This window comes from Mastomys coucha, unplaced genomic scaffold (genome assembly GCF_008632895.1).
Source record: "Mastomys coucha isolate ucsf_1 unplaced genomic scaffold, UCSF_Mcou_1 pScaffold22, whole genome shotgun sequence".
Lineage (NCBI taxonomy): Eukaryota > Metazoa > Chordata > Mammalia > Rodentia > Muridae > Mastomys > Mastomys coucha.
In genome coordinates, this window is record NW_022196905.1 from 73,921,365 (window position 1) to 73,942,692 (window position 21,328).

The 21,328-nt window shown below is 35.4% G+C and overlaps 1 protein-coding gene across 25 annotated transcripts in view; it reads left to right on the top strand.

Moving 5' to 3' along the window:
* The first annotated feature begins 6 nt into the window (after window positions 1–6).
* The window catches only part of Adgrl3 (adhesion G protein-coupled receptor L3), a 485,843-nt gene continuing 464,521 nt past the window's right edge, over window positions 7–21,328 (top strand). For 24 of the 25 annotated variants that reach the window (XM_031342882.1, XM_031342858.1, XM_031342860.1 and 21 more), the window contains exons 1-2: window positions 7–213; window positions 20,165–20,371. In XM_031342882.1, coding sequence (XP_031198742.1) covers window positions 159–213; window positions 20,165–20,371 — 262 coding nt within the window. In that variant the 5' untranslated portion in view covers window positions 7–158. The remainder of the gene's footprint in view (window positions 214–20,164; window positions 20,372–21,328) is intronic. The other variant, XM_031342870.1, reaches the window with a different exon arrangement.

Consider the following 21,328-nt stretch of genomic DNA (forward strand, 5'->3'; position numbering starts at 1 on the left):
TCAGTGTTTATTTTTGAGGAATTTTTATTTACTTTTTTTTTTGCGTGCTTGGTTTTTAATCATTGATATTGGAATACAGAAGAGGAGCCAGAAGTCTATTGATTTGGTTTCACTTCAGACCAGCCATTCCTGAGGCATTCTTCTCAGAGAACACAGTCATGTGGCCACCGCAGCTGCTCATCCTCATGTTGCTTTTAGCATCTGTAGTTCATGGTAAGTTCTGTGGACTTCTCATGGTTAGTTAGTATGTCAGTCACATTCACTTATAACAGTCCTTTCTTTGAAACCGTCTCTTTGAGATGGTGTTGCTTTTTCTTACTTATATTAATATCAGTAAGTACCAAAATATATACTCTGAGCTATAAATGTACAGCTTTTCAGTAGGAGTTCTTAAAGACCCCACTGAAATCTGAAAGCAACCTAAAAGATTTGCCTACTGTTTTTTTTTTTCATTTTAAATAGAACTCCTGCATATTTTATGCTTTGATTTACCAAGATATTGAAAAATCACCTGGAACATTAATAACACACTTTAGTGTATATTTAGTTTGCATTTTTTGTACTCAAAATCTTTTTTATTTAGGAAAATGTGCATTTGGGAGAGAGTAGAATTTGCTTTCCCATAAGAAGCAGTCCTTTGTTTTTGATTGGTGTTTATTATTACATACAACCTTTAATACACAAAATGCAAACTGTGATCTCTCACTAGAAACACGTTGTTCTCATTATACACCTTCTTAAATATAAAACGAACAACATGCCAACTTTTATAAAAAGGTAATTTTACTGGAAGGACTGATTAAACTCATGATATACTATACTCCATTGTTCATGTAGAGTTCCTGGTACTTACCTCACTATGAGAATTTAGAAAATATGTACCTTTAAAATTCTTTTTCTAGATTATGTATTTATTCCACATGGAAAGATAATGTATATTTTGTCCAACATACAATTTAATATTTATTGAATTTCACTAGAAGCTGAACTGAAATTTGAAGTTTCATATAGGTCCCCTTTTAACGTTTAAAGTTTCTCCTAACATGGGCTTTACATTAAAATGAAAGATTTAATTTCTCAAAAGTTTCATGGTTCTTACAGCAAAGTAAAAGGACACAGCTTTATGTGCCATTGCTTAGGGGTGTCCCAATACTAAGGGGTAGTGAGCCTCTGAAAAGAATCTTTAGCTTCATTAACTACTTGGGGTTTTTAACTGGCCCATTGAAATTCATTGTAACTGCAACGTCTCTGCATTGTGTTCCTAAACTGGAGCATGCATTGCATGCTGTCTGTGTAAATAGGATTAAATAACTTCTGTGTTTTTTTGAAGTGTTCCTCTAAAGTTAATGCATTCGGTATACTCAGCCCTAACAAGTCTTTAAAAGGCAGAAATATCTTTTAACTTGCAAGTAAACTCTTCAGAGAAACACCTTGTTTTAAAGGAGATATATCAATCATTTATTAATGCTTTCTTAATCCATGTACTGATGCAGCTCTTATGCACTCTTAATATTTGGTGATAAATATTAAAAAAAAGTCATTTAAAATCAGACTCTTTTTCTAATTATCCATACATATAAAGCAATCTAGATTATACTTTTTGCTTAAAATAAAAAATATTTATTATATTATTTTGAGGATTAAAATAAACAACATATATAAACCATCCAACCTCCACATAACAAGTCTTCATACATTAATTCCCTTTATCATCATGTCTGACACAATTTATTTTTGTTTTAGTAATTGTATCAGTGAGGAATTAGCTGATCATGAGAGGTTATTCACTTAATGTTGATATTCAGAAAGAATTATAATTGTATGTATATTAATATATACAAATTGATATTCAGAAAGTCACTGTAAAACTAGTGCTAGAGGTTGGCTAAAATAGCAGAAATAGGGATGCAAGGGATATCATCATTTCATAATCAATATTTTTAATTTTCTAAAACATATTCCTCCTATGTACTCGTTATTCCTAAACATGGACAAGCCATAGGTCAAGAGTCTTTGTTTTGGGGCTTTTATCTGGTTGAGTACTTAGGCAAACAAACACACACACAGAGAGACTGAGACTGACAGACAGACAGACACCGAGAGACAGAGAAGCAAAGAGATGGAGAGACAGTGATAGATTGAGAGAGAAACAGAGGCAGACAAAGAGAGAAGAGTCAGGCAGACAAAGACAGAGAAATGATATCAGAAACTGAGCAATAAACACCTTTAAAAATTGTTAGTATCCTTACTTTTTGCTTATACTAAGAATCAAATTTATCTTGTTTTATATTTAGACTACCTAAATCCCCTTAATGTTGTTTATCTATACCAGCCCAAGTAATTTGAGGTTTTCCAAGGATAAGTTTATCTTTTCTACTTTTATTCTTTTAGCTTATGTGATCCCCTTTCTAACTTTGCAGAAAAGAAAGGACTTTAATGATCAGTTTTGATATCCAGATTGCTCATAAATGGAGAAATAAACTAATGATTAGAGCTCAATATAACAGAACAGAAATTATTAGTGTTCCTGCCAATCCAGGCTCAATGAAATACTGCATAATTTAAACCATCAAATGGTAGAACTAAAATGTACTTTACTTAGTAAAATCTGTTTTTCTCCCCCAAACATATTCAGTTGTGGTACCCCCTCTTTACTCTTCTGAGGTCCAATGAAGTTGCCCTTTAGAAAAATGGAATCCACTTTTCTGAATAGTAACTTGATTGGAAGTCCCTTCTTCAGAGCAAATAATCAGTTGTAATGCCTACTGCTTTTATGACCGCAAACATAAGATTATTTGGTTCAGGTCTTCCTCACAACACTTCCATGGCTTTGTTACCATAACCTGTTATTATCATTGTCATTTGTTATAAATTATATATGGGAGTGCTGTATGGCAAAGTACATCTACTGGTATCAACAACAACAAGGGAATTCTGAATGAGGATCTTCATTGGTAGAGGTCCTTCTGCCAACTGAACCCAATTTCAATCAAGGAACTCCTAACATGCAATATCTTGGAATTTTGAGAGCAAGGAAGGCAGATATTTCAGTTACCTGCCTGTCTACATTCTGAGAGCAGACTGATTAGGTTTCTAAACTCAGAAATATATGTTGGAAAATCAGCTCTGCCACTTACTAGCTCTGTTACCCTTTTCAGCAAACTAGTTAATATCAATTATCACATAAAGACTATGCTCGATGCTAAAGATGCAGAGATAGAGACCTACAGATTTGTACGTCTGCCATTCAGGAGCTTTAGAGAACCTTAAAAATCTGTAAACGGTCAGGCAGTGGTGGCGCACACCTTTAATCCCAGCACTTGGTAAGCAGAGGCAGGCGGATTTCTGAGTTCCAGGCCACCCTGGTCTACAGAGTGAGCTCCAGGACAGCCAGAGGTATACAGAGAAACCCTGTCTCTAAAAAATCAAAACAAAACAAAACAAACAAACAAACAAAAAATTTGTAAAGGCAGTTCTCATCTAGAAGATGAAAATTCTTGTAGGATTATATTTAACGAGAGATAAATAATAAATGTAGAACTCCAAGTGCAGTGGTAGGCATTTCATAAATCTTCCATCATTTTTCTATGCCCTATTTACCTTGAAGTCAATCTAAACTCATAAGCAGAAAGCAAGTAATGTGAAAATTATCCTTGCCATTAACCTGAGTCTTGGGAAAACAATCAAACAACAAACAAAAAACTTATTGACTTAAACCTTGGGATTTAAGGTTTTTCTGAAATTCTAAAATGTTTAAATACACACAAAACTATTATATTATTGTTATTATCCAGACAAAAATACTACCAATGTGTAGAGATACATATATCACTTCTTGAATTGGTGACAAATAATTGTTAATAGGTCACTTTTGCTTGATCTACACTTAGATAAAATTAGGAATTAAGATAAAAATTAATCCTTATAATTTTAATCTTAGGTATATAATCTTCCCATTGCCCCACATTGTCTGACCAACATTTTCACTAGAAGACAAAAATAGTCGATGCATACACATTATACATGTTTTTATATATTCAGCTGTAAATAGTGTCTCTGGTTATATGTTATCTGTCCACAGTCTGTGTCTCTGTGCACCTCTGTATTTCTCCCTTTCTGTTTTCCATGATTGTCCCCTTCCTCGAGAGCCATCAGACATATATCTGCCCTAGTGCAAGGGTAAAAGAAGTTGAAAAGTAATGTAAAGTTCTTGGCTTTTCAAGGGTTGTATCATTTTGTAGATCTAGTCCAGAGAAAGGAAAGTTGGAGAATCAAACTAGCAGTAATGTGGGTGGCTGGGGCTTTTTCAGAGTGAGAATGAACCAGGGCATTGCGCATACTCATTGCATCTCTAGGTCTTTATTGATCTGGATAGGCATAGAAATTGTCATGTCATAAAACTCCCATCATTTTCCTATGCCTTATCTATCATGAAGTCATTGAAGTCCACACCAGCTCCCCAGCACTTTACAATGAGCTTTTAGACAGAGTATGAGTTGCACAGGAATTTGCAATTCCTTTGTCACAGGTTTTCCAGTAACATAAGTTACAGGATTACACCACTACCCCTAGCTCCTGGGACTCCTTCAGATTGACAGTTAGAGCACATCAAAGTCTAATGGGAGACCTTAAAGTAGGCTTTCCTGTCCTGGTTTGTAACTGCTTTCAAGTGCCAATGGTTTGAGGTTTCAAAAGGGAACCATGGTGCTAAGATATTTTAGCTACTCGCCAATTTATTCAGACTTTCCTTATAATTATACTGACTCACCAGCAAGAAGATGAAAAATGTGATCAATCAGTGTAGCATGGTGAATGGGAAATTGTATTTTATAGCATCTTCAAAGAGAGAGGAAGGATTTAAAAACTTTAGATGTTAATGCATGATTTTCTCCTGCAAGTCTCTTTATTGTTGTTTAACATAAAAGACTCTAGTTATATATTTATGCACTCTATAGGCTAATATGTTACATTATGTTTAAGTTACTTACACTGTACAGTGCTTAATAATAAAAAAGTGCCCATTGTGTATATATTTATGTTTTATATATTTTATTTATATAAAATTAAATTTTAAAGGTGTATGCTACTTAATATTATACTGCTTCTATTAATTTATAAATTTTAAGTTATTATAATAGTCCAAAATTGAAAGTCCAAATTACATTTTACTCTGTATTTTGGCTTGCATTTTTTCTATAAAGATATGTCTTATTTTTTGAAGGCAGCAGGTTGACTTCTGAGCTCTACTTCACTTTGCTATTTTTAGAAGTTAATCGTCCTTGAAATATTTATGTTGCCAGCACAGGTGATTTGTAAGAGTAGCAAAAGTACTTTATAGTCAAATCCATTGTACACAAAAATGTATGCCATGATATTGGTATATGAGGGCAATGCTAATGCATCTAATATAATCCATATTAGTCATCTTAAAAAGAATTTCAAAATATATACATTGTAAGTCACTATACGTTCTATAACACCAAAGTGTTAAATATTAGTATGAGCCTAACACCATGTTTTGTTTATAGCAGTTTATTTAAAACTTCCTACATGACATTTCACAGTTGAAAAGACTTCACATTTGCATTTGTGCCTGGGACTATGTTATATGTGGTTTTTCTGAAGGGATAATCTATAAGGAATGTGTACATGATAAGAGCAAATTAACACTCTCTTATATTCAAATTTTAGATATTATGACAACCTTGTGGGATTGAAATATACCTTATTTTAATATCTCTTAGGCTGCGGATGGAAAGTGACTGCAATCGGATACTTATGTTGATTAAATTTTAAAATATTTCAATATATAATAGTCACTGGTTCCCTCTTCTTTAGGATGCTATTATGTTTTCAGTATTAGAATGATACTCACATTTGCATTTTATGTAAGCAGCCGTATTACATATTGCAGACATTTCTGATTGACAAAGTATCTCTTAACAGCCAATCAAATAGTTGATATTCAATAGCAACAGTGCCCTGCTTTGAAAGGAGAGACCATTTGTATAATTGTATAATCATTCACAAGGATGCAGCATTCAAAAGAAGAGGGAATTTGCTCTATTTTTTCCAGGTTTCTTAACTGATAAATTAAGATTAAACTTTATATTCCACTTTTAATTGCATTTTTATTTTACTTATTCTGTTTTGACTGAAATTTCGTCAAAGTGCTAGAAATAGTGGTGATGGGTTTTTTGTTTTTTATTTGTGTATTTATATTTTTGTCAATGAAAACTTCTTGAAAACATGAAGTGTTTTGTCAGATAAGCTCGTCTAGTTGAGAATCTCTATGAGGAATACATTAGCTGCCCTTTCAGAGTAATCAAAAGTCTTCACACAAAAACAGGAATAGTGACTTTTGATTAGCTTTCTGTTTTACTTATACGTATTTTGTTTGAATACAAATGCTTTGAAGTTTCAGTTGAATATGTTCAGTAACATCCAAGACCATAGTCATGTTATTTATTTGTTTGGCATTTTAGGGGTTGAGGGTGGGAGTGAATACAAAATCTTATCCCTAGACATAGTAATAAGTACTCTTAGAGGTTTTGATGTAGTCATGTATGGGTGAAAATATATTTGACTAGAATATTTGGCATATTACTCATTTTAAGTTAACATTAAATCTTACACATTTGGTCTTATTTCAAAAATTAAAGTTATTCTGTGAACTGAAGGCACTGAACTTTTCAGTTCATAGCTTATGGCTTAGTAATGAAGAACATAGCCATGTTACTATTATAACTAGCATTATAAAGATAAATAGTAGTATATATACCTTATACTAGATACAATTTGAAAAATTAAATAGTTACCATATTATGGGCTAATGAATGCTTTAGAAAAATTGTAATACATGAAGACTCCCGTTTTGCTCTGGTCACTACAACTTGTGTAAAATGGTTCACAAATTTGTCCTATCATAATGATGAATAAAACATAAGGGGGCCAAAAATATATATTCAATATTACAATGTTATTTTCTACAGCATAATGAAGTATTCAGAAAAGTCAATATACTGCACTTGGGGCTGGGATGTAGCTTAGAGGGTAGAGTGCTTCCAAGTATGAACAAGGCCCTGGGTTCAGTGCTAAGATCACGTAATACATGGAGTTGGTAGAACATGCCTATAATCTCAGCAGTCTAAAAGTAGAGACAGAGCAATCAGAAGTTCAAGGTAGCCTACAGCTACATCGTGAACTTGAGGCCAGCCTGTCCCCATGAAACCATATAGCAAAATAAATGATAGTGATTATGATGATGATGAGGAGGAGTATCATAAGTTTTCCTCAGAATTAATGGGAGCCCTTACTACTTTTATAACATACACACACACACATATGCACACATGGACACGTGCACACATAAACAGAAAGAAACAAAAACCCTGTTATTGAAGAACTTTCAGGATAGTAAAATTCAGTAATCCAAATGAAGAAAATTATTAAATTCATTTGGGATTCTTTTGGAGACATGTGAAGAAAAGCTTGAGTGTGGCAAAAATCATTTAATATTTCCAATCAATCTACCTGGATATTTTCATATGCTAGCTTATGTAAGCTTAATTTCATATAAAGTCTTACACGAGCACAAATTACATCAGATATGTAAAATTTTAAAGAATGAGTAAATTAACAAACCCAAAAGATGAATAGTAATGTATTTGCCTGACTGTGTACAAAGTATCTTTATAGGCAGAATATGGAGTAGTTAAAATGCAATCTTCAGAGTCAGCAGGTTTATATTTGTAAACCTCGGACCCATAAAACCAAGCTGCAGATTACCTTTGACTCATAAAGTTATGAATAGAAACCTAGAAAATCACATACCTAAGAGCAGACTGATCAAATGAGGTGCAAATTGAGAACAGCAGAACCTGTGTTTTTCTTAGTTATTTAATATAACTTTCCTAAAATAATGTATCTTTGAGTTATCTCACTTTATCTCCATTAAAACTAAAACCAACCTGTTGGTTGAGTAGGCTATGGATGTACTGCACCCCAAACAAATTACAGCTTTTAGAGGATTACCCTCACGTGTGTGTCTGTCTTCATGTGTGAGCGGTTGCCTCTGCTCTGGTGTTTGCTTGTTGCATTTATTCCATTTTTAGATGGGGTCTCTATCTGGCAAGGAGCTCGCCAAGTAGGCTGGGCTGACACCTCAGAGTCCCAAATGTCTCCAGCTCCTTAGAGCTGGGATACAAATACGGATGAGCACCATCATTCCCACTTGGATTGTGAGAATAGAATCTGCTCAGGTGCCATGCCCACCACAGTATGCAGTCTGCTGAATGAACCATTTCCCTCCCTCTAAGCAGTCCAAGAATTTTCTGGAGTGTCTGGAGAGGAAAAACTACTCGCTATTATGGAAAGACCCCGTTTGGTGGCACAAGAGTTCCAAAAGAGTATTGTGGAAGTGCTTGTTCAAACAGTTCCCTGGGAGGGTGGAGAAGTCTTGTGAAGGAAGGATCTGATGGACGGTCTGAATGGATTTGCTTAGAGTTAGTGACTCCTAACTTCCACTTCCATTTCTATGACAGAAAGCTCAGTCAGTCTCAGAGTCATGGCTAGAAAAAAAAAAAAAAATAGGGCTTTCCTTGTAAAAATTCTTCTTACATATAGGGCTTTCCTTGTAAAGGAGTAAGATATCAGTTCATGAAAAAGGATGTACATTTTTTTATTAGATGTTTTCTTATTTACAATATCTCCTTTCCCAGGTTCCCCTCAAAAAAAATTAAAAAAACCTAAAACAAACCTCTGTTCCCTCCTCCCTCCCCCTGCTCACCAACCCACCCCCTCCTGCTTACTGGCCCTGGCATTCCCCTACACTGGGGCACAGAACCTTCACAGGGCCAAGGGCCTCTTCTCCCATTGATGATCAGCTTGGCCATCCTCTGCTATAAGCATGCTACTGGAGCCATGAGTACTTTTTAAAACTAAGACGAAGTTAATATCATAATCCCTTTCAAAAACACATAAATGGCCAGGCAGTGATGGTGCACGCCTTTAATCCCAGCACTTGGGAGGCAGAGGCAGGCAGATTTCTGAGTTCGAGGCCAGCCTGGCCTACAGAGTGAGTTCCAGGACAGCCAGGGCTATACAGAGAAACCCTGTCTCGAAAAACAAAACAAAAAAAAACCAAAACACCAAACAAACAAAAAAACAAACAAAAAAGGGATTTGTGTTTTTTTGATTTTTGTTTGTTTCTTTGTTTCTTTGCTTTTATGTGAATAACAGAGGAGACAATTGGGATTTTGGAATAAGAATCTACCGTCATCTGCAGACAGCATTTTTTCTTTTTCTTTTTTCTTTTTTTTTAAGTTTTATTAGATATTTTCTTTATTTACATGTCATACGGTATCTCCTTTCCCAGTTCCCCCTCCGAAAAAAAGAAATAAAACAAAATAAAATATTTTTTTTAAAAAGGAAAAAACAAAACAAAACCAAAAACAAACCCTGTTCCCTCTCACCTCCCCTTACTTGATACCCCACCCTCTCCTGCTTCCCCTGGCATTCCCCTATATCAGGGCATAGAACCTTCACAGGGCCAAGGGCCTCTCCTACCATTGTCGATCAACTTGGAGATCCTCTGCTATACATATGCTGCTGGAGTCATTAGTCCCACCATGTGTACTCTTTGGTTGGTGGTTTAGTCTCTGGGAACTCTGAGGATACTAGTTAGTTCATAATGTTGTTCATCCTAATGGGCTGCAAACCCTTCAGCTCCTTGGGTCCTTTCTCTAGCTCCTTTATTGGGGACCCTGTACTCAGTCCAATGGATGGCTGTGAGCCTCTACTTCTGTATTAGTGGGGTACTGCTATATCAGTCTCCTGTCATCTAGCACTTGCTGGCATCCACAATAGTGTCTGAATTTGATTATTGAATATGGGAAGGATTCCCAGATGGAGCAGTCTCTGGATTGTCCAACCTTCAGTCTGTGCTCCATAGTTATTCTCTGCAACTCCTTCCATGGGTATTTTATTCCCCCTTTTAAGAAGGAAGGAAGTATCCATACTTGTTGCAAAAATAATTATTGATTTCTTAACTATAAGTTGGTTTTTCTCTATCATTAAACTATAAATGTTTAGTAGACATAAGTTTTAAAAGAGAACACATGATATTTCTGTTAGAGCAGATACAAGTTTAATGTGTTTTTTAGATGGACTGTTCTGAGGGGTTTTGCTTAGATAGAACCAATTGAGTCATAACAATTTTAATGTATTTTGAATTCTTCATATTTTTCTGTCCTCCAACTTTACTTATGTAGTTGATTCATATGAGGATTCATCATTTAAGGATACTCCTGTGATAACAAAATTTAAATCGTTATTTAAAAGTTATTGAAGTTTCATTCTGAGGAGTCTTATACTGTGAGATAATACATTGATTGGTACCTACTTTCTAATTCCTCTTTCCTAGGAAAATGTTGAATAACACTGAATGTTTATCTCCATGTCCCCCAAAGTTTCTTCTTTTGCCAGAGACTAAATGATTTTTCCTTCTTGATTTTCAAAATCATGCCTTTTATTAATTAGAATTGTAATAACCCATAATTTTATTTTTTATTTATTCTTTAATCTCTTTTTACAGTTTAGTCTTTATCCCCTTCTGGGTCAGCCCTCTAACTATTCCTTATTCCATATCTCTTCCCTGTTGAATTATATATATATTGTCAATCTTATTTCCATAGACTTTTTTTCCTCTACCATGTCTTGCAACCTATTGAATTCTTTCATGTTTCTGTGACTGTGACTAATATCTGGGACATAAACTATGTGGGACAGAGGGTTTATTTTAGCTGAGAAGTTTCAATTCAAATTTGTTTAGATCCATTGCTTTGAGTATGAGTGAGACAGGATATCATGGCAGAGCAAGCATACTGTTCTTGGCTCATGCATGATAGTAAGGAAGAAAAAGGAAGTATAGGTGAGTCCGAGAAAAAAAAGAGGGAGAAACTGAGGGAACATAGACACACAAGGAGAGAGAAGCAGAGAAAATAAGATATAGCACCAACAACTCCATGAATGTAAACCCTTTAACGTATGATCCTGAGCTGTAGTCTCATTTTGATAGAATTTGCCATATATGAAGTTAATAGGGCTGAATTCAATCAACTGAATTTGAGAGATCATTGAATTGATAGAATAAAGGGAAAACAATATGAAAAAATTACAGTGGTATTCTGCAGTGTGTCATTCTTTTTCTCTTGAACTTAGATGACTTTAAAACAGATTGATTTTGTTGATGCTATATGGTAAAATTGTAACAGTATCTCTTTCAGCTTATCTCAAGAAAATTATGCAAATTCATAATTTTATGTTTTCTCACCAAAGCTACATATTGTATTTTATTAGTGCCCTTTTGTGTCACCTTGCACCTGTCAATGTACAAGCAAGCCAAGAGAGGGGATCTGGCAGAAAAAGTGAGATTTGAACCTCAGGGGAAGGCATTACTGGGCACTCTTATGATTTCAGCCTGTTGTGTTTACCATATAGGAAAAACATTTCTTGGGAAGAAGGGAATGAGAGCTAAAGATAATATGTGGCTAACATGGGCTGGCTGTGGCTAGCTCCTTTCCAACATGGAACCAAGTAAAGATAATGCATAGCTAACAAAGGCTGGCTGTGACCAGCTCCCTTCCTTTATGGAACCATGGAAGATATCAGCCTCTTTACAAATTGCTGCTTGCACGAAGCCTCAGAATGAGGCTTCTGCATTGGCTAATCTAAGCTGGTTTCATGTTGCCGTGTACAGTGAGTGTTATGTGGAATGCTGTCTGAAGCTGTATAGCTTTAGACTCTGGTTCAGATTCCATTGTGTTCGAGATACATTTTCTGAACCAGCTTAAGTCACAGCACTGTTATTTGTTAAAGGGTTAATTAGGACAACTCTGTTACAGTCTGAAGACTCAATAAAATGATGTATAGAAATGGTCTGACACATAGCCTTATGCATTAAATCCTGAGAGAATGAGCTCATTAAAAAATACCTTTAGGAATTAAAAGGAAAAACAAATGACTTGGAAAGTAAGCAAGATTTAAAATACAACACCATCCTGGGGTCACTTGCTTTCAACAACATTTTTCAAAGGCCACATTGTATATTCTTAATCCATGAATGTGACAATTTCTCTTAATTATGTGTCTACACATTTGCACATACATTCAGCCCTTCATATTCAAAACTCACCCACTGGACCATGGCTAACTCTTTAATGAGTTACTAATGAACATCTTAAGCTTAGATCAGCATTTGGAACGAAACTAAAGAGTGTTGAAAAGCTATTCAGATTACAAAGCTGTGGCTTTTAATTAGACTGTAGGCCCAATAAAAGTTCTTGTCTTCACTCTTCTTCCTATTTTGAGGACATTGAATAGCAAGTGGCAGCTGTAATCTCATTTTGATAGCATTAGCCATATATGAAGTTAATAGGACTGAATTCAATCAACTGAATTTGAGAGATCATTGAATTGATCAAATAAACAGAAAACAATATGAAAACATTACAGTGGTATTCTGCAGTGTATCATTCTTTTTCTCTTGGACTTAGATGACTTTAAAACAGATTGATATTGTTGTTGCATCAGAGAATAACAGATGACAGGAGGAAAAATGATCCAGATATGATTAAATCATGTAGGTGGAAAAAAGAAAAAAAAAAACTACCATACTTATAAAAAGAACACACAGTCTGCTTTCACACATTGCCATTTCTCTCCGAGCTGTTAGAGGCACCACAGAAATAGTAGTTATAAATATTACCCGAATTAGATCAGGAGTACCCTTTACTGGAGCTTGCCTTAAAAGTCAACAATAGTGCTATTTAACAGTAATCTTTTTCGTTCCCCTTCTTCCCCTACTTCCAATAGTGAAGTTGGTGAAACCATGCAAAACTTAAGGGCAAATGCTTTTATACTGTGGGTAAAATTTGAAGCTGATATTCAGCTCTGCCTCCAGGAACCTTACACAATAGCTTGAAAGAGGCCCTTTAGATCCTTCTCAAGAGCTGGTACCTGGAATCACTGTGATAGCTCTGTTGTATAGGTTATGGAGTATTGACACATATATATATATGAATCAATTTTTTAAGGTACCCCCAACATAATTTAATTGATCAGTGTAACATTTGAGCTTGTTAGTATATCTGTCGTGTTGTTAACTGGCATTTAGACACTCATTTTATGTTTGTAATGACAATGGGGGTGAGTGAGATGCAGGTGGTAAAAATCTCTTGCTACCTGAAGTTGATAAAAGCTAAGAGGAATGATGACCATAGTATTCTTCTCGACTATTCTGAGCTGCCAATCTCGATTAACTTAACAAAGAGAGGCAGAGCTGACTAACAAGTCTATGTCTGTGAATTTACACATCATTTCTGCTTATTCTGCCCACACAGCAAAGCAGGATGATTGAAGGGGACTCCATACCACTGCTGCCTAGCATTTTAGAGAAATGGCATATATGCACATGTGTATATGTATATGTATATATATATGTATATATATGTATATGTATATATATATGTATATGTATATATATGTATAACTCTAAACACACAGCTTCCATAGTATTAAAAATTAATATTCCTGAAGAAGGTAGCAGATGAAAGGAGTCAGGATTCTAGAAGAAAAAACATTCCAAAGCTTGAGGGTTTTTTTTTTTAACCATGAATTACAGTCTGTTTGCATTTTGTTTGCAAAGAACAGGTGTTTTTAGTTGGAAAAGAAACATTTACAGCTAGATGCCATTCCTTTAATGAGTAAGATATGCAATAAGCATTTTTCATTTAATTTGAATGAAAATAAATCTGTCTTTTGGGGAAAAGCCAAATTTATTAATGAAAATTATTAATAGAATTTGCCTACTTATCCCTGCTCACAAGGGTTTGAAGTTTGTATTGTAGCATTATAATTTAGACAGTCAATATAACAAGTCATAACTCCCTCCTCTTTATATACCTTATTGCATTACAATATAATCATATAAAGCAAATTTTAAAAATAGTTTCTAGAAGTTAGCTTCCAGCCCCCTAGAATAATGCTGCCTTTAGCTTCATCTACAGCGAAGCGTATGACCTTGTCACTACACCATTTGCAACTTATTTAGTTTCATTTCACTGTCGAAAGCCAAGTTGTTGAGAAGTGTCCAGAAATGAGTCTGAAAGACAAATAGTTTGTTCCACCACACAAGGTATATCTATACTGTATGGAATGATTCCATCTAGAGAGAGAATCTGGTAAATTAGACAGCATATACTCACTCACAATTACTATAAAAGTTGCTTCATGTTACAATGGAGGACAACTCATCATCCCTGAGCTGTTTTCTGTAAGAATATAGAATTCAAACAGTTTTCCATGTCCAGAGTAATTTCCATTCAGAGCATCTGTAGTCAGGTGGCTAAGTTGGAGCTCTTGTGACTACTTTTAGATATTACTGTGAGGCCTGTAGAGAAATTATGCAGCAATTACATACACCTTAGAAAGAATGTGAGGAAAAATTAACCTTTCATATGGGTGATACTATGGTGCTAGGGGAACAAGTATCTTTCAGGTTTACAAGAGAAGACAAAACAAACAAACAAACAAACAAGCAAATGAACCCTTTGTTTTCACAAAAAGAAATGAAGTCAAATCCCTCAGAGGGGAGAAAGGAAAATTCGTGATCAAGAAACCATTGTTCTTCCATCTACTTCAATGTATACTTTATAATATTCAGTAAGCGATTTCCCTTTAGTTGCATAGTACTGGTCAGACTAGCTTAGTGAATATTCTTAACAAATTTCTAAGTACTGAAAATACCATTATTTCATGCAATTGTAAAGTTTAAAAAAAAAATGGATCAGATTCATCACTCTACAGATGAAATGATACTGTCAGATGGTTAACTGAGGGGAAATTCAAGCTAAGCTCTCACAATGCTTTCTTACAAGCTTTTTTCCGAGGCACTTTTACGCCATGTTCATACTTCCTTGCTTTAGTCTGTAGACCTTTGAGCTCAACTAGAGTCAAAACAAAGAAAACAGTGTTCTGAGATTGAGCCAGCGCATGATGGAAATAGTAGAGTTTATAATCAGAAACCTTCTAGTTTAGTTTGGGGGAGGCAGCAGGTTTTTTCCTTGAGCTTTGAGGATCAAATTAATACATGATGAAAGGAAGTTTTGGAAGAAAGCAGGAGAAAATATGAGGACTTTTGATGATGTTTACAGATAGGTATTGAACACCTGGAGGATTTGTGGGGAAACTGAAACTAGAAACCAGTATGCACTGAGAAGCTTGAAAAATAGGGAGATTTCCTATAAGCTGATAGTTTGAGGAAAAGGCTAGAGGGGTAGAGAGTTCATACATGATACTTCCAGGAGGCAGGGATGAGGGACAAAGAGCACACAGGTTGCCGTGATAGCTTTATTAACATACGCTGTAAATTCTATATGGTCATACTTAAAAACTAATAAAATGACACTGTAAAGTACAACCTAGAAACCCACAAACTAGTGAATTGCATAAGGTATCCTTAGTTTGGGAAAGCTGATTCACTTTGAACTCTGGTAGTCTCCTGTATCTTACTGCCTTCAAACTCCTCTCAGAAGTATCATAACCATTGCTTCACAGCCTACTATTTTACTCAGGCTGCAAGCTCATGGCGATGATCAAAATTTGCTTAGGAGGAGCAACTAAGTAATTGGTTATACTGAGAAGAAAAGAAAGCAGAAATGATCACACTTCTTTGGAAAAAAAATGGACATATGTTCAAATTTTTTATTTGATTAAATATTTTTTACTGATTAAAAATATTTGAAATCATAATATAATTATATCATTCCCCCTCTCCTTTCCTCATGGTATACCCTTCCAGACACATTTCCTTGTTCTCTTTCAAGCTCATGGTGATTTTTTTCACTAATTGTTGTTACATGCATATATCCATTTGTATCCATATGTATATATACATATACATATATATACATATATATGCATATTCCTACATGTGTACTACAAACTGCTCCATGTGCATTATGTTGCATGCATGTATTTTACAATTCAGTGCTAATTTATGAACATGTATGAGTTTTCATATTTTCTGTTCATCATTCCCACTGTCCATCCTTTCTTCCTTTTTCATCCCCCCTTATTATTTTGGAAAATAACCTTTTCATGTACTCCAATATGGTTATGAATTCACAGCCTTCCTGATTCCTCCTCTCAATTGCTAACATTACAGAATTGTATACCATAGTTCACTCTAGTGCTTATTTCAGTTATATATTCTCCATATAATATAAAAATGCCATCACTACCTTCAAAAGCATTTTACATTTTTAATACTTACTTTTAATTTTCTTTATTCCTTCTGGTTTCTGTCTACATGCAAACAACACTGTAAAACTGTTACAGAAAGGCATCCTTAATTGACAGGCTGAACATAGACATGGCGTGAATAATTTCACCAATCCACTATGCAACACTAATAATTTTCATATCTCCTTTATCCAAATGTCTGGAATTGATCCACTAGGAAGGCAGAAGGGAAATTCTTTAAGTGGTGAAAGCATCTACCTAAGAAATGATAAATGATAAATGACAGAGATAAAGCAAGAAATCCATGGCTTATAATGAATACTAAATATCACTCATGACTTAAGCAATTCAAACTTGAAAACTATAAATGCGCCACTTTAAACCAATGATTCCTTATCAGATATGTGATGCTTTAAAAATTAGAATGAAATTCATGCTTCTGTGAAGTTTACAAAGAAAAAGCACGCTGCACTTTTCCTTATCGTGTCTTCTAGAAGCAACATTATCTGATAGCCATCTTGAAATGTTATATACAGGTGTCAGAAACTATAGTCTCAAATGCATATGTAGGAGGGAGGAGGCTAAAAGAGAAGGTTGCTAAGAACCAAACCTTTTCATGCCATGTGTTAGCAGTATTTTTCGTCTATACTTTTCAAAAGTACCTATCCTTTTTAAATCCAGAGAAGGAGAAAGCAAACAAACAAACAAACAAACAAAAAAACACCAAGAATGTGAAGAATGTCTCCAAGAGGACCTTGCTTCAAAGGGCAACTAGACTTTTTTTTTTTTTCCAACCATGTGTAGAACTTAGAAGGATATAAGTAGGTGGAGAGTCCAGTATAGCTATCACCTTACTTGTCAAGAAGAATCTCTTTTTCAAATGGGAATGTGCCCCAGGGACAGCATAAGCATCTAATTACAGCTTCTACCTATTAATGCTGGTGGGTTTTTAGCAATGGTTATTACAAGCATGTGAGTTAAGGAATTTTTCTACATGTAAGATTGATTCCAGAAGATTACCTGACCTTTAACTGTAGTTGTTATTTCCATGACTAAATTGGGCGTAGTTCTGAGAAGCACAAATTGGATGTATACCTGAAGCATATATACCCTTCAAAGTTCTACAATACCTGAAGCATAGTGTATGCAATATATTTTTTAAAGATGAAAGTTAAAATTGGAGCTATTGCTGCCATTCTAAGGTGACTCTGAAGAGTGGTGAATTTAAGTAAGTGTGAACTGTATTGCGTCAAGCACACCAGAGTCCCATTTCCTTCAACTTAAGTGTCATATCATTTTAACTTCCTGTTATTTGTTGTTGTTGTTGTTGTTGTTGTTGTTCAGACTCTGTCCATGAAATCACACTCTTCCCTCAGGCACACCTACTCTTTGTGAACCCTAATTGCTTCCTGCTTAGCTCTGGACTATATATAGTAGTTCATATAGAGAGGATGTTCATGTAGATCCGGACACAATCGGACTTGTCACCTGCTGGTCATTCTATCGCGTATGCATTTTGTCAGAGAATTCTCTCTCTCTCTGTTTGCTATAGAATGTGGTTTGGTTTTGTTTGGTTTGGTTTTTGTTTGTTTGTTTGTGAATATTTGGTCTCTACTTTAGAGGAAATCCTTGGGTTTTGTTTGTTTGTTTTATATCTTTCCCTGTTATATCACTTTCTTTCCCCCCAGTAATTTATCCTAGACAGAAACTTTAAATATGACTGTGACAGTCAAGGTTCTGGAGCTGTCTGTTGCTTACTTAGCATCAGGAACCATTTTCCTTGACTTGTACAAATCCCAAGGCAGCTGAGCTACCTCTTCAACAATTCGACACAGTTCTCCACAGCATAGCCCCAAGACCTCTGCCATAGCCCCAAGTCCTTTTTACTTCTCATTTATATGACTTTTGCCATACGTTGGTATGGTGCTGTTATTGTTATTGTAAGCTCAGATATTTTTAAAATCTCCCTTTGAGTTTTACCCCCCCCCCATTTACCATATTTTCTGAGGACTGGCCGTATCTATATGGCATTTTTTTCTTCTTGGTGTGTATGCCTCAATGGCCCTAGCTAGGCCAGTGGCCTTGCAGTCTGCTTTGTGCACCACATTCTCCTATACATGAACATCAAGGAGGAGCCAACCTGTGATGAGAACGCCATATTTACCTGACGAATGAATAAAACCAAAAAGTGCACATCCCCATCATTTCAAATGAGCTTGTATATTAATTTGGCAAAGAACAAAATCTTTCATTGTCATTATAACAAAAGCTTGTAGCATAATATATTATAGAGCACAATTTCCCTATTGTCTTGATGCAGAGTGGTTGTAAAGACATTCAGAAACATGTATTTGTAGATAATTCCACAAAATATACAAAGTTGGTGTCATTACTACTGGGGGTATAGAGGAGAAGGGCTTATGAAGTCAAATTTAGAAAACACGGCAATGTAGTGAAATATGCCAGGAAGCAATTATGCAGAGATTCTTATTTTCATAGGTTCTTAAAGAAATTGAAGCAGGCTTTCTCGACACTTTCCATTTATGTAGCTGATCAGGATACTATTGGAACTGTCTTGGTATATATTTTAATAATGGTATATTATGCTGTTTTAAATGTAAATTGTTATTTTATATGAGTGTTATAGGCATAAAATTTTGAATTTTCCATCAGGTGGACTATTTGAATCCTTAATACCACTTTACTTTTTTCTGTAAAGGTTGTATTATTGTATGTGTTGTAGTTACAGGACTATATTCTTAATTTGCAAGTAAAACATAACAAGGTATTAAAATACTACTATATAACATTGTACTAGGGGATTACCACAAAGTGCATTTTCTTCATTGATTTTTTATGTTTTTTTCTTCTCTGTTCAACGTCAGCCATATAGAATAACAATGTGTCTTTGAAGATGAACCTGTATTAGTTAAAAATGTATGTATAGAGTATAGTGTTTTGCTCTATAACTCATTTGCTTTCTATTGACAGGTAGATTTCATTATCTTTCTTATTAAGTGAAGTAATTACAGTTAGTATAGATAATATTGCCTCTTATTTATCAATTCACCATAGTGAAATCATGTACTTGGGTAGCTCTGTTTTTTTTTTTTTCATAGCATATAATATATTATTGTTGTGTCGGTTTTTAAAAAATATCATGTGTATAATTTTTTTATCATTGTTGTCCTGGTCTTCCATATTTATTCATTTATGTAATAAGCAACATTTGTCAGTATAAATCACTGTGTATATAAGTGACAAAAATATGTGTGTATCTTTTCACATTAATGTCTGTCGCAGCTCCTAATACAGACCCTTTCAGAAATAGCATAATGACAAAAAAAAACATATAAATAAATACAAAACAGCCATTTCACTCTGCACAAGAACAAAATAAGAGTAAACAGTAAAACCAACAAAAGCCCTTTATGTTGTCAAGCTTTTTTAAGTAAAAAACTGAGGTTGAGAGCTAATTCCTAACTTCACACTTGGGTAGATTAGTGCCCATAATATGTACCCAAAGCTGTGAGACTATTAAAATGTAGAGGACATTTGTGTTTTGTAGGTTACTAGGGGATGGATTCATTTCTGTAATTATGTTTAATTTTCTGATCACGTGAGGAATGGGCTGAGAAGTTTTTGTTTTGTTTTGTTTCTCTTTTGGGAATAAAGATACTGTTTGTAATCAACAGGACAAAATAATTCATTGCTCAGCACTAGGTTTGCCTAAGTGGGACTAGGGGTGGCTGGTCCTAATCCTGAGTCCATGGTAGAGGCCTGCCTTGGGGACGGCCTCTACTGGGCTCCTCTGAGGCCTGAGTAAGCAGGGGTCTGATGGTGCGCCCTGCGGTCCCCGCAGGTGGCAAGCACAATGAGAGACGTCCAGCCCTTGCTGCTCCACTGCGACATGCTGAGCGCAGCAGCCCAGGAGGCGCTCTCCCTCCCAGACATCTTCTTCAGCAGCCAGCTGCAGAGCGCTCAACTGCTCATCGAGGACAAGGGCCACGTGGAGCTGCCAGAGGAGTCCGTGGACCAGGTGCCCCAGGAGCACAGATTGCAGCCCAAGGTGCGGCCGGCTGGAGGGGGAAAGGGCTGGGGTGGCTGGGCAGGGGCTGATGGGAAGTTCAGTCCCAAGCAACTCTCCACATCTCTCCGCAGAGCAGATTACATTCTACATTCCTGATGGCCTATGTTTCCCACAGGGCTGACCTAATCAGCTACTTTAGCAACGCATGCTAATTCAGCTTTAGAGCCACACTATTATTTTTGAAATATGTGCTTAAGATGTATAGTTAAGATGGGAACTTGGGAGACTGATACACCTGTCATCCCAGCACTGTGGAGAGAGCGACTGAAAGATTAGTGGCCAAGGCAAGCCTAAGCTATGTAGTGAATTTTCAGGCCAGCCTGGGCTAAGACCCTATCTAAAAAGAAAAGCCAAGAAAGAAAGAAAGGAAGGAAAGGAAGGAAGGAAGGAAGGAAGGAAGGAAGAAAGAAAAAGAAAAGAAAAGAAAGAAAGGAAAGAAAGAAAGGAAAGAAAGAAAGGGAAGAAAGAAAGGAAAGAAAGAAAGGAAGAAAGAAAAAAAGATAAATAGATAGATTAAGGTTGAGTTAGCAATGCTATTTCGCATTATTGCTGGGAGCTTCAAATTACCTTAGTAGCAAAAACATTTAACTAATTGTAAAATTTCTAAGACTATGAAAGATGAGCATGAACATTTCTGATCATCTAGTTTGGGAGGAAAAAGTCTCATAAATAGAACCTAACAAGGTTTTGAAAAGATTATGATTAAAGTGTCTTGGTAAGAAATTATGCATAGTCAAAGCATAAAACCTATGGAAAAGCTAATAATCTCGTGAAAATGTTGGAACGTACTTATGGTCTTGCTTCCCAGCTGGCAAATCTATTGAGTGGCGTCCAACTATTGAAACTCCATTGTGGAACATTATATAATGCTTCCACAAAATTAAATATTCTTTTCCCCAATACTGTATTACCATAACATTTTTTTTTTTTTTTTTT